This window comes from Halichoerus grypus, chromosome 8 (assembly GCF_964656455.1).
Source record: "Halichoerus grypus chromosome 8, mHalGry1.hap1.1, whole genome shotgun sequence".
NCBI classification, from domain to species: domain Eukaryota; kingdom Metazoa; phylum Chordata; class Mammalia; order Carnivora; family Phocidae; genus Halichoerus; species Halichoerus grypus.
In genome coordinates, this window is record NC_135719.1 from 67,101,454 (window position 1) to 67,114,904 (window position 13,451).

The window sequence follows — 13,451 nt, forward strand, 5'->3', positions numbered from 1 at the left end:
GGGTTCTAAGGCGGGGCGGGGCGGGGCGGGGCGGGGCGGAGTGGGGCGGGATACCAGCCGGCGCGCCGGGGACCCGCCGAGGTGCTCCGAGGGGACCGGGACGCGCCAGGTGAGACGGCGCTGGCTCGCAGGGCGCAGGCGGGGGATCTGTCCCGTCCCTGGCGAGGGCTCGGCTAGTGCGGCCACTTGGACAGCAAAAAGGGCAAGTCTGCCGGGACTGGGGTGTGGGCGGGAGGCCAAGCGGGTGCGGGGGGGCCGGGGAGGCGCTCCCCCAAACTCTCCACACCTTCGGAGCTGGGCTCCAAGACCAAGAGGATCGGTCAATGCCGGCAGACCAGGCCAGGCGTCCAAGCAAGGCTCTCGTCCTAAGACCCTGAAAGAGTCTGTGGCAACCACTCCTCCCCCCGCAGGGTTCCTCGTGAGCTCTCGGGGTCTCCGGCGCTCGAGCCCCGCCCGCGCCCCGCCCGTCCCCGGACTGCATCGCTAGGTTTGTGCCGGAGCCGCCCGGGGTTCTGGGCAGGGGGCAGGAGGAGGAGGGGCCGGAGGGATGGCTGCGGAGGGGACCGCTCTTGCGCGCCGTCCCTCCTCTGTCCCAGGCCGAGGACGGGAGGCAGCGCCTCAGAGCCTCGGGTGCGGTCTGAGAAGGTTGAGAGCGACTTGCAGTGGTGGGCGGGGAAGCACCCCGGACCCGGTTTGTCCGGTCGAAGCCTGGTCCTTCAGTGCATTAGAAGAGTGGGGCGGGAAGCGGGCTCCGCCGAGAGAAAGGGAGTGCGCTTTCGGTGACAACGTCTGGACCCGGTTCCCGCCCTAATCCCACCCCCAGGAGCGCTGCTTGTGAGGTTCCACAAGGACGAGGCGAGCGGCGGCTCAGGCTGCCACGCACGCATCGTTTGCGAGACGCGAAGGTAAGAAATGGTGGTCCGGGTGTGAGTGGCGGGGATGAGGCTGCTGGGGTCGGTGCGGTCTGGGAGGGTTTTGAAGGGGATGTCGGAGTGCCGCCACTGCCCCGCGGGTTCCCGCGTCCACCCGGGGCAAGTTCAGATCAAGTGGGAGTTCCTCAAAGAGAGCTTGATAAGAAATTAAGAGGAGGCCATCCATAAATGCCACTAGGTTTACAGACATGGACTCCTTATCTCGGCTTACCTGGAGCCTAGATGTTTGACTTACATGATTCAGCACCCCCCCCCCCCCCCCCCCCCCCGGGCTCCTTACTCACCTCAGCCCTTACTGGGGATTCCTGCCTCAACCCACTCCTCAGATCTTCTATTTCAACACTTAATTCTTTCCTTGGTGCAACAACACACATACACATGTCCACATGCCTTCTTCATGAGAAGAGGCTGGGACAGGAGTGCCTGACAGGGTCCCTGTAGCCAGCCAGAGCTGTAAACTTTGAATGGGATCAACCCCAACCAAAGAAACAAAATATTACATTCTAGTAGCTGCGTATCATCAATCAGAGCTCGTGGCAACTCCAGCCATGTCACCCATTCCCCCCTTTGTAGAGAATTAGGAGTCTTTCTGGGTTCCAGAAGATGGGGGAGGTGGGCAGAGGGAGGCTACAAGAGGGGCCACAGAGCACTAAGAAAGCACCTGACAACTTTGCTGAAGACCCTGTACTAGGCTGAATTTTCTTAAAGACGCGTAACTTTATTTCTTGCCCACCCCTCATACACACATAGGAACCCCACTTCAACCTGAGATAGGTAAGGGTTAGGTAACTGTGTCTGAAACACAACTGAGCATTAGAAATGCTTCAGTATTTTAAGGGAGTTCAGAAAGGGAAAAGAGTGGCCCTCCCTTCTCCAGGACAGGGAGAAAGCGTGGAGATTGACCCAACCCATTGAGAAAGCACCTCAGTTTTGTCACCGGGGCCTCTGATTGAGGGCTTATGTATCTAGTTCTTTATGTTACTGAGAGCTACTTTCTTTTTGTGTCTATATTTCTGTTTACGTGAGACTGGGGGTGTATGTCTGACTGTATCTTGTCTTATTTATATCCATGTCCATTGTGTATATCTGTCAGTCGTGGTGGTGAGCTAGGGGAGAAGTGAGTGAAGACTGACAAGAGATTTTTCTCAGATTGGAAGAAATTCTACTGTCAGAGCCTCCTTGGCAAGCCAAGGAGGAAGATGTTCCAGAGGGAAACTACAAGCTTTGTAGGAAAAGCAGGATGGCTGGGCATGAGGACTTTCATTTCAGTCCCACCACTTCATGCAGGAGGCCTGTTACCTTAATAATTAAAACTAATTTGGGATCAGCGTCATCCAAAATTAACTTTAGATTAGGCGATGTAGATTAAGGAAAACCTAATTCATTAAGTTAAGCAAGAAGAAATTAAAAAAGGTGAATTTTATTCACCAACTATCTTTTTTCTTTAGTCATCTTTAATAAGTATTCTGGAGAATTGGAAATAAGTTAACATTGTTCTTTTGTACTTACAGAGCCTTTTGTTAGTGTTTCTTTGAAGCACCATGTTAATAGAGATGAGCCATTCTTGTAAAATATTTTATAACCTCCCATTAAAATATATGTAGGAATAATGCTAACATCTAACGCTAACCCAAATACATTACACTATTATTTGCTTATATTGCAAATATTTGTTTTTGAAATTTCAGCATATAATATGTATTTATAGGATCAGTAAACTTGCTTTATCTTCCTACCTTATTACCCAAGATACTCTACATTTATAGCCTTTTCTAAAAAATATAGCCTTCCATCACAATTGTAATGGCTTCAGTCTAGGTGTCATTGATAAAAAATTGTTAGGCCAATAAATAAAATAAATATCATTATCACATATTATAAAAGATAACTTAATCCACACGTTCTTAGTTATTTATCTTTAGCTAGAGTTGAAATATATGTTTCAGATTCAATTAAACATGAACACTCATGCTTTGGATTCTAACTATTGGAAGAGGCTCTCTGAAAATTTTGTGAAAGCACTAAAAATGGGCAGGGTTGGTCAAATCCCTTCCTGCCCAATCCTTAGCCTTATATTCGTGACACTCAATTAATGTTGAATGAGAGTTTAATACTGTCTAGAGCACAGAGGGAGCATAGCTCCCTCTTGTGTGTGAAATAGAAGATGCTACCAGCAGGGAGAGGAACTCATTCATGTATTCGTTCATTCAACCCATAGACTTATTAGTATATGCTACAAGCAGGGGATGCAAAGATGGAGATTAGAAGCTAATGGGGAGATTGATGTTCAAATAATTATAATACAGTGTAATTATTGTGATCGTGGAGGTATATTCAAAATGCAATCAGAATATTAGAGGTGGGAACATCCACACTGGCCCAATGGTTTCAGAGGAAACTTCACAGAGGGGGTAATACAAGCTGAGACTTGAAGGGTGAAAAGGTCTTTGCTAAGGGGTAAGAGCATGCCAGGCAGAGGAAATAGCATCTACAGAGGCATGAAGACTTGAAAGAGCATGTCAGATTCAGGGAGAGGCCAATAGTTGAGTATGGCTAGAGGTTAGGCTGGGCCAAAGATAGAGATGCAATGGTAGGTGAGATCAGATTACAGAGGATTTTGTATGTGATTGTGAGGTTAGACTTTACCTAGAGCAAAGAAGTAAAATGATTATATTTGCTTGTTAGAAAAAAAAAATGTTCTGCCACCAGGCAAGATAGAATGAGGCTGAACTAGGGCAGTAGGGAAGGAAATGCATGGATGGCTTCAAGAAATGTTTAGGAGGTCAGATGGTCTAGCTTTCTGATTTATTTTATTGGTACAGTGGTGATGCCACCAAAGAGACAAAGAAAACAGAATAAAAAGCAGAGCAGAGAGAGTGAATTCAGTGTGGGACCTGTTAAATCTGAGGCATCCATGTGAAAGCCAAGTGAAAATGTCAACAGGGTAATTGGACCTTTTGTGTTTGGAGCCCAGGTAAGAGGTCTACCTGGAGACATAGATTTGAGATGCAACAGCCATGGAAATAGATGAGTTTACCTAGGGAATCATGAAGAGTGCTAGAAGAAAAAAGCCTAGACAGACTCCTGGGAAACAGAAATATGTCAGAAGGAGGAAGGACTAGCAAAGGAGCCACAAAAGGAATGGCCAAAGGCAGCAGACCCAGGAGAGCATAGTGTCATGGAGACCCAAGGAGGACAAGAAAGAGGGAAACTTCCACAATGCCAAATACCACAGGGAGGTCAAGAAGGATAAGAAGTGAAAACTTCCCTTTGGATTTAGCATGTGGTAACCTAATGGAGAAGTCGGAGACTTCTCAGAGACAGAAGCCAGATTGCAATGGGTTGAGGAGATAAAACAGTGAAAACACCAACATAGTCTATTCTTCCAGAAAGCCTGGCTGTGAAAAGGGGAGAGTGGGATAAGACAGTAGCTGGAAAGAACTAAGAAGTTCAAGGGACAGAGTCCCTTCTCTTTGTGTTCCTAAGATGGAAGAAATTTACACAGCCAGCAGAGAAAGAGAAGCTGAAAAGTTGTAAAGAGAAAGGGGATGAGTAATGAGAAAGGTGGTAGTGAAGGCAGGCAGGATTGGAGTGAGAGCCCAGGAGGAAAAGAGATACCTGTTCCTCTGGAATGGAAGAATTGAGGAGTTAAGAAAAAAAGCAAAACTCCACATGAAAGCTGAGACTCAGAGGTTATGTGACTTGTCCAAAAGATGGGATTAAAAGTTCAAACTGTCTGTCTGACACTATGCTACCCCCCGAGATAGCATAGGAGGTGGCCCGGCCTAGGAGGAGAGTGGAAGGCTGGGAGCCTTCCACAAGGTATTATAGAAGAATCACAGAATTTAGAACTAGAGGGGACCTGGAGATCATCATATCCAATTGCAGATGAGGAAACCAAGGGCCAGGGAGGTTGTCATTTGACTGCCCAATGTTTTAAAATTAGTGAAGAACTGGAACTGGACCCAGAACTGATTCTAGCCCAGGGTTCCCTCCAAGAAGGATTGGATAGAGAGATAAATGGAGTAATAAAATGTCCCCTATTTCCCATCTATTGATGTCACTCTGTTTCAGGTATTATTCTTAGCACTTTACACACACAATCTTGTTTCACACTCATAATGACCCTGCGAGGTAGATATTATCATTCCTATTTTGTAAAAAAACCAAGTCTCTGTAGGGGCCAAGTAACTTGCAAGAGGCAGAGGCAGAATTCAGACACAGAGCTGCACAACTCCAAACTTACTGTTTCACTGCATCGCTTAACAAGACACTACCAGGTCAGACTGTAAATAATGGAGCCTCCCAGGCAAACCAAGGCCCCAGTACAGATCACACACAGGGATATTGGTAGAGCTGGGTTCATCGACTGTAAGATGAAGTGAACTTGATTTTGTTTATTCTAGAGTTGCCAGAGTAGGAGCCAGGGTGCTTGAGAAAGCTGGACAGACCAGTCCAAGGAGTGCCAGGACTGGGAATCAGCCCTCTGATGATGTAGTTGGATTAGATACTTAGCAGAGCTGTCTGGCTTTTGTTCCTTTGGGGACTGAGAAGGAAAGCCACTTGTTGTAATCTGTACCATCTTTCACCCTTATGCCTTCACTTGATAGTAAACATAGATCTTTTTATGTCCTGTGATCTGTCTGATTGTGCTGGAGGCCTGAGAAAGATAAAAGAGAATTATATTTCCCAAGACAGTCCCAGAGGAAGCAGAGAAGACTCGAGGGTGGTTGTGGCCCTGATTTAGGGGACCTACGGGTTAGGAAAGGAGCATGGGGCAACAGAGACTGATTGCCAAGACCCCCGTTCCCTCACAGTCAAAACGTAGGGAAATGAATGGCAGAGGGGCAGCCGAATGGCAGGAGCGGTATCACCTGGTGAGCTCCAGAGATGAGGGGCGCGGTCTGGTTTATGCTCTGCTGTATCTTCCGCACCAAGAACAGGGCTTGGCACCTAGACATACACGTCTATTGTCCTACAGCATACGCCTCCCCTGCACAACCCCAGCAAAATGGCTACTTTGGGACACACATTCCCCTTCTATGTGGGCCACAAGCCGATCTTCCCAATGGACACCACCTTGGCCGTCGTCATTACCATCTTTGTGACCGCACTGGTCACCTTCATCATCATCCTGCCTGGCATTCGGGGCAAGATGGTGAGAAACAAGCCCAACCCTGGAGACCCCAGCCCCAGAGAGATCTTGGCCTCAAGGTGAGGGGGCCAGACTCTCTGGCTACAACCAGACTCAGGAAAGAGACTCCAGTCCTGAGAAAGTGTCACCCACCCCCACCCCCAGGAGGGAGTTCCCTACTCATTGATTCAATGGATAATAATTGAGCACCTATTACATGCCAGGCACTTTGATCACAACTGACCAAGTGACCTCAGTTTTAGAACATCCCCCTACCACCACCACACACACACAAGTCTGGAAAGAGGAAGGGTGGATTTGGAAGGAGGGTGTTCCTTCTAAACCCACCCACCCTGTGACTCAGAGGCTGTTCTGGCTGTTGCGGGTGGTGACCAGCTTATTCATTGGGGCTGTGATCCTGGGTGAGTATAATCCTGGTCAACTGCCTCTGTCCCATCTAGTTCCCTCAGCAGTCAGCCTGTCCTCTCCTTGTTTCCTCATGGCATCTTCTGCTTCAGGGGAGGGAGGGGAGGGGGGGGGCATAAGCAGACTGTCACCAAAGGAAATCTTGGATTCTGACCCCTTTATTCATCTTGGGCAAATACACTGTTGACAAACTAACCATGAGCCAGACCCTGAGCTAGTCAACAGATATACAATTATGAGCAAAACAGACCTAGACCCCTTGTAGCTCTCCTTCTGACTCTAACCCAGGAATGCCTGGACCTTCCTGAGTTCCCATATGTCCAACTCCCCACCCCAGCTGTGAATTTCAGTTCTGAGTGGTTCGTGGGCCAGGTCAGCACCAACATATCATACAAAGCCTTCAGTTCCGAATGGATCAGCGCTGATGTGGGGCTGCAGGTTGGTCTGGGAGGACTCAACATTACACTCAAAGGTGAGGGATCGCTCTTACCTGTGAGGGAGGAGAAGATTCTGCTGTGTCTTTGGGATCTAATTTGGATCTACAGGATGGGGGGATGGTAGGAAGGGAAATTTCCAGAGACTGAGACCAGCTCCTGTCCCTCTGCCCAATGTGATGAGCCCCTACCCAGGCAAATGCCCACTCCGGTCCTTGGGTTCCTGCTGAGCACAACTGCCCTATTCCCCAGGGACCCCAGTGCAACAGCTGAATGAGACCATCAATTATAATGAGGAGTTCACCTGGCGCCTAGGCAAGAACTATGCTAAGGAGTATACAAAGGCACTGGAGAAGGGGCTGCCGGACCCCGTGCTCTACCTGGCTGAGAAGTTCACCCCGAACAGTCCATGTGGTCTGCATGGCCAGTACCGCCTGGCAGGACACTACACCTCAGCCATGCTCTGGTGAGGGTGGGATGGAGGCCCTGCTGGCCTAGACCCAGGAATGGAGTTTCTACCCATCTTCCTCCACTTATGTGGAAATCCCTGGTGGGACAGGGTGGCACCAGCCCCATGGTGCTTGGTTGGGAAACCTATAGGCAGAAATCCCTATCTCACATCTTTGGGGTATTCTTGGGTCCCTGAGCCTCCACCTGGGCCCTTCCAAGTAGAGGTGTCCAGGCCAGCCTTCACTGGGTCCTGGCTCTCCAGGGTGGCATTCCTCTGCTGGCTGCTGGCCAATGTGATGCTGTCCATGCCCGTGCTGGTCTATGGTGGCCACATGCTGCTGGCCACAGGCATCTTCCAGCTGTTGGGACTGCTCTTCTTCTCCACGGCCACATCACTCACACCACCCTGTGCCCTGCACCTGGGTACTGCTACGCTGCACACTCACCATGGGCCTGCCTTCTGGATCACATTGACCACAGGTGAGGTGCAGCCCTGAAGACAGACACCAGAAGGCTTAGGGCCAGGGAAGGAGGGCCAGGGACCACCATATTAGTGGGGGTTGAGGGTCTGCCTCTGGGGACCAGGATGCCTTTCCTCTCATTAAAGCCCCATCCCTCTTACATTACTCATCTCTGGGTTTTATCTCCCCAGTTCCACCTGCCTCCCCTCCATAGATGCCTACTCCCCGTGTCTTCTGTCTCTGTCATTTCCCTCATCCCCTAACTCTCTCTTCACCCAGCTCTTTCCCAAATCTTCCAGTCTTATGTCCCTGCCCACTTCCCCCAAACACTCTTCTCTGTGTCCCCCATTCCTTTGCTTTCCTTCTCTTTCCCTGCCTCACGTAGCCTTAAATTGTCCTGCAATTTCTTCTCTTCTCCTCTTCTCTCATGCCCTTTCTCATGCCTCCTCCTCTGTGTTCTGCCCTTCCCCCAGGGTTCTCTGTTTTCAGAGTTCTCTCTTTTTTTCTCTCTCTCTCTCTCTTCTGAGATGTAATGCAAAGAGCACTGGGCTTAGAATCCCAAAACTCAGAACAACAGAGCCACACCAGCTGTATGACCCTAAGTCCATCACTGCTCTCAGCCCAAGTTGCCCTGAAACAGGGATACCAGCGATTCTCTTTGAGTTGTTCTGATGCTCTTGGGAGAAGATGTCCTTGGGAGGGCATTACTATCACCAAGGCGGGACACCTGTTATCTCATTCCCAGGACTGCTTTGTATGCTGCTCGGCCTGGCCATGGCAGTGGCCCACAGGATGCAGCCCCAAAGGCTGAAGGCTTTCTTCAACCAGAGTACAGGGGAGGATCCTTCACTGGAGTGGAATCCTGAGGAAGGGGGACTCCTGAGCCCCAGATACCGGTCCACAGCTGAGAGTCCTGAGCCCCAGGACATTCTTCTGTTAGAGGCTTCTTCTGAGGCATGGTGTAAGGAGGAGCATCACAGAGAGTCTGACTGTGCCCTATAAGGTTCTTCTCCCTGGTGGACACCTGGACTTCCAATCTGGTTGCAGATCTCATTGGAGCCCCATAAACCTGCCAGAACTGACTGCAGGATGGGTTGAAACCAATCTGTCCCCAGCCCCAATCTGCAGGTGGAGTAGGAAAAAGAGACTCTTTCTATTGATGTAAAAACAAAAACGAAAACAAAAAGCCCTAATATGCTAAACAGACATTGGGGGTGCCTATCAACCCTGTCTCCATGTTAAGACCAAGCAGGTGCTGCCCATTTCTGCACAGCAACCCTGCCTTCCCTTGATGCTTGCCTCTTTGAAGGGCCATTTATTGAAACTCAGCTTCATCTATATTGTGTGTGGGGGGGGGGAGGTTACTGTGTGATTCCCATGTAGTCCCCCTCATCCCTCTGTACCTCTTATTTTCCTTTTTCCTGGGTCCCTTTTGTTCTTCTTTTACTTGTGTGATCTCTTGATACAATGAAAGCCCTGGGCAGCAGAAGAAACCAAACTTCTTGTCCCAGGTCTAATATTAACTAAGTGTGCTACATTATCTTTAAGCTTAAGCTTCAATTCTCAAATTTGCCAAATAAGATTGTAGGTCTTGCCAAGGACCTAAAAAAAAAAAAAAAAATCCCAGGATTTACATTTTTATGCCTTGCTGACAACTACCTTGGCCCTTGGACACTACCTCTTAGTTAGTGAATAAACTGGAGTTAGTAAATGACCTCAGAAATGCCATTCCCTCCCACTCAGCTGAGCCAATGGGAGGTTGACCTGTCTGGTCACTGCTGCCATCCGCCTGGGGCAGCTCAGAAAGATGCTGGCTCCGGAGGGTTCCCCTTTGGGCTCACTAGAGGGCGCCCCTCTCCCAGAGCCTTGTGGCAAGGCAGAGAGAATGTAGTAGGCTGCTTCCAACCCAGGGAAGTCGGCCGAGGACTCATACTCCCCAAGCCTGGAAAAGCCATTGAATGTAATAGAAACAAATTTAAGAAAAAAAGAAAAAGAAAAAGGATTTATTTACAGCTCACCTTGGAAGACCCTTTTTCCCCGGGCGTAGGCGTGCGGCACGTCTGAGGCCGCCTGCTTTTCCTGGCGCCCGCGGCGCAGTGACCCTCCTGGAGCTAGCTCTCCTGGCCCGAGCCCAGCAGGTATTGCTACCCGGCCTGCAGGGGGCCGAGGCGGGGTAGGAGTCCGAGGTTGAATAACCCTCAAAGGTTAGTACTAGTCGTTAAGTCCAGGGCTCCGAACTGCTTATGCAGTGGGTTGTTCAGGATGAGAGGCAAGTTCCCTTTCGCCTGGCTACCATAGTCCTTGCCACTTCCGTCCAAGAAGGTGCGGAGAGCGCTGGGTCGAGAGTAGTGGAGACTCACCACCGCCACTCCGAGGAGGAGGCACAGGATGCCTGCGGCGGCGCGGACAGAAAGAAACAGGGTAGTCAGGGCTCCAGGCCAGAACCTGGCCTGCCCCCCTGCATCTCCTGGGGGCTACCCCTAGCATTTCCTCCCCCAACCCACACGGCAGAAAGACCTCTAATATGGATTACGTGATACATGAGTTCATGCGCTAACTGGGGCAAGCCACCGAACCCTTCAGAACCCCCTGGCCTCATCTGTAAAATGGGCATAACTGCCTGCTTCTAGAAACTATTAAGAGGAGCAAATTAGATAATATATGTGAACTCATTCTGCAAACGGGAAAAGCACACATCAGCTCCCACGCCCAGGCTCCCGGAATCCGCCCCCTTGGTCCTCACCGGTGGCCAGGGTGACCCAAAAGGCGGCGCCGTAGTGAGTGGTGAGCGTGGAGGAGCCGAGGCGGAGCGGGCAGAGCTGCACGCTGGAGACGGAGGCGAAGGCGAAGATGGAGAAGAGCGTGAAGGCGCCGGTGGTCAGGAGCGCCAGGCCTCCGTAGAGCGGGACCGGCATGGAGAGCAGCGCGTTGGAGAGGAGCCAGAAGCAGAACGCCACCCTGCGGAGGGGGCCCGCCGCACTGTGAGCTGGCTTCCCCCAGCCTCGCTTGCTCTGTGTCCCTACCCCAGAACGAAAGCCGGGGCTGGGACGGCGAAGGCGCAGGGGAACCCTCCAGCCGAGTAGCCGACTCCCAGGCTTTGCTGGGGCTCTCTGGGTTCCGACCGTCTGAGCGGTAATTCTCACTCCCCGCACCATAGGGCTGTAACTATACCTCACATCCTCTGGCTCACACGCCCCCGCCCCGACACTCCCTCACTCACAGGTGCCTTCCCTCCAGCGCTCACCACAGCGTGGCGGACGCGTAGTGTCCCGCCAGGCGGTACTGGCGGTAGAGCCCGCACGGGCTGCTCGGGGTGAACTTCTCCGCCAAGTAGAGAACTGGATCGGGCAGCCCCTTCTTCAGTGCCTCCGAGTACTCCTCGGCGTAGTTCTCACCCAGACGCCATTTGAAGTGCTCGTTGTAGTCTATGGTCTCGTTCAACTGCTGCACCGGGGTCCCTGCGAAGGGAGGGCGGCCGGGGTCGTGGAGCTGCGCACAACCCGGGACACCGCAACTAAGCTAGTGCGCGTAGGAAAGGGGAGGTGTGAGAGACATGGGTTTGGCAGCGGTTGCGGAAAACACGGATCCGTGAGGAATAAAAACTCTTCGAGCCCGTGGGGTCTGAGATTTCCTCCAGCTGCCTCTGCCACACTCCCCCAGCCATGGGGTCTGCCAATCCAGAAGTTCACTTTGCCCCAGCCCCCTCACCTGTGAGTGTAATATTAATTCCCTCCAGGCCGACGTGGAGACCAACGTGAGCGCTGACCCTTGCTGCACTGAAGGCCTTGTAGGATGTGTTGGTGTTCATCCCACCCACTGACCATTGTGCGCTAAAGTGCACGGCTGTGGGGAGAAACACAGTGTCGGGGGAGGGTTAGGGAGAGCACTGGGGAGATGGAATGAGGAGAGTGGTGATGGCAGGTAGGACACTGTGAAGAGAGATGGAGGGTCTAGGGGTCCAAGGTGGTATACATGGTAAGAGTGGAAGAGTGGGCACTAGGAAGAGCTGAAGAATGCAAAGAAGGAGCAGGAAACAACCCCCAAATCTCCATTTTCCCAGGTGCCCTCTGCCCACCTCCATCCTCACCCCAGGTCCTCTCCCCATCTGCTGCACCACACACTCACCCACAATTTCCGCGCCTATGAACAGACTGAGAAGAACTCTCACCAGCCAGAACCAGCGCTGCAGGAACAAGCACCTGGGTCAGGTCTCGTAACTGCCCAACTAGAGTCCCCAAGACCTCCCTTGACCCCATGCCACCTAGATCTTTAGTGTTCCTGCAGCTGTCCCCTCTTGCCCCACACCCTTTTCCGAGTTGCATTCCTGAGGTTTTAAAGCCAAAGTCTGTCTTGCTTTTTGTGCAAGTCCCTCTGAGCCACTGACATTTCTGATGTTTTCTAGCCATGCACTTCTGCCTCCCTAGCCCCATTTCCCATTCCACCCTGCAACCTGGCTCCCTGCCTGGTGTTGTCATATCACCTTCACTCCCCCAGCTATCTGGCTCCTGGTCCTGGTCTTGCCAGCTACTCGAGTCACTACTATGATGAGGCTCAGTGAGTCCAGAAGTGCCAGGCTGGCTGGGGTCACCTCCCCCAGGAGAGGGCAGCCCCAGGGTCCTGTCGTAGAGGAGGTGGGAAAGCAGCCTCTCAGATATTCTTAGGTGCACCAGTTTCCCAAGGAAACCGACACAGATCAAGACTCAGGGAGGCTAGGTACTCCTAGACTGGATAAACAACTTAGGTTCTTGGAGAAGGGTGGGGGGGCTGGTCCAAGGACAAGTACCCAGTCTGTTACAACTTCGAATCATTTGTGGAAGTCCCTGAGTCCTTAGGATGGGAGCACCCATACATATGCATCTCAACCCAGCACACCAGTGAAACACAGCAGTCTCAGCTCTTGGTCCACTGGTCATTACCTGAAGGCTGAGATTGGAGTGCAGCCGCAGTCTGAGGAGAGGAGGGAGACTCTAGCAGCATGTGAAGACTAGAATTAGCCCCAGGATTACTGGACTGGGCACCCACTCTCTGCAGCAGCCTCCTGGATGATCCAGGTGGGGTCAGTCTCTAGAATGTCTTATACAGGGTCTCCATCTCTCCCAGTCCTTGGGCAGGGAGGGGTGCCGGCTGCCCCCAGACTTCTGGGTCTGCTCCACCTATGCTCCTCTGGTTCAACGTTTCGTCTGACTATTCATGGAAGCCCTTGTTACAGTATTACCTGTCCTAGGTCTTCCAGAGACAAGCTGCCCATGACCCTCAAGCCCTAGCATCTAGCACCCCCTTACCGAGTGACCACGAATCCCAGGCAAGATGAGCAGGAAGCTGGCGGCCAAGGCCAAGAACACCAGAATGACGATGAGCAACGGGACGCTGAAGCCGGGGGCATGCCGGGGCTGGGGGTAGAAAGGCAGCTCACCATTCCACAGAGTCATGCTGCAACGGGCCAAGCTTGGTCCGCTGGAGAGGGAAAAGTGCGAACCTGGCAACCGAACCCAGGTCCCACTTCTCTTTACCCGGTCCCCTGCGTTCTTGGACAGGATTTAATGGGCTGGTCAAGTCTGAGTTGCTCAACTCGCCCCTAAGGAAGCGTAGTGGCTGGCCGCCTTCAAGTGCTCTG

General features: G+C 51.6%; 2 protein-coding genes across 4 annotated transcripts; one reads left to right on the plus strand and one right to left on the minus strand.

The window, feature by feature from the left end:
- Positions 1–29: 29 nt before the first annotated feature.
- Positions 30–9,360, plus strand: DUOXA1 (dual oxidase maturation factor 1). 3 transcript variants are annotated; one of them, XM_036070808.2, is made up of 9 exons: positions 30–109; positions 411–487; positions 824–905; positions 5,914–6,090; positions 6,431–6,488; positions 6,830–6,964; positions 7,179–7,392; positions 7,639–7,856; positions 8,583–9,360. In XM_036070808.2, exons 4-9 carry the CDS (start codon positions 5,944–5,946, stop codon positions 8,837–8,839), a joined length of 1,029 nt encoding a protein of 342 aa, XP_035926701.1. In that variant the 5' UTR covers positions 30–109; positions 411–487; positions 824–905; positions 5,914–5,943; the 3' UTR covers positions 8,840–9,360. The 3 variants fall into 3 exon arrangements, with proteins under 3 accessions (XP_035926701.1, XP_077935537.1, XP_077935538.1); XM_078079411.1 differs by having other exon boundaries at positions 55–202; XM_078079412.1 differs by having other exon boundaries at positions 56–487.
- A 315-nt stretch (positions 9,361–9,675) lies between these two features.
- DUOXA2 (dual oxidase maturation factor 2) lies at positions 9,676–13,336 on the minus strand. The gene is made up of 6 exons (XM_036070807.2): positions 13,120–13,336; positions 11,963–12,020; positions 11,546–11,680; positions 11,082–11,295; positions 10,581–10,795; positions 9,676–10,229 (listed from the first exon to the last, which is right to left on the minus strand). Exons 1-6 carry the CDS (start codon positions 13,264–13,266, stop codon positions 10,036–10,038), a joined length of 963 nt encoding a protein of 320 aa, XP_035926700.2. The 5' UTR covers positions 13,267–13,336; the 3' UTR covers positions 9,676–10,035.
- Positions 13,337–13,451: the final 115 nt, after the last annotated feature.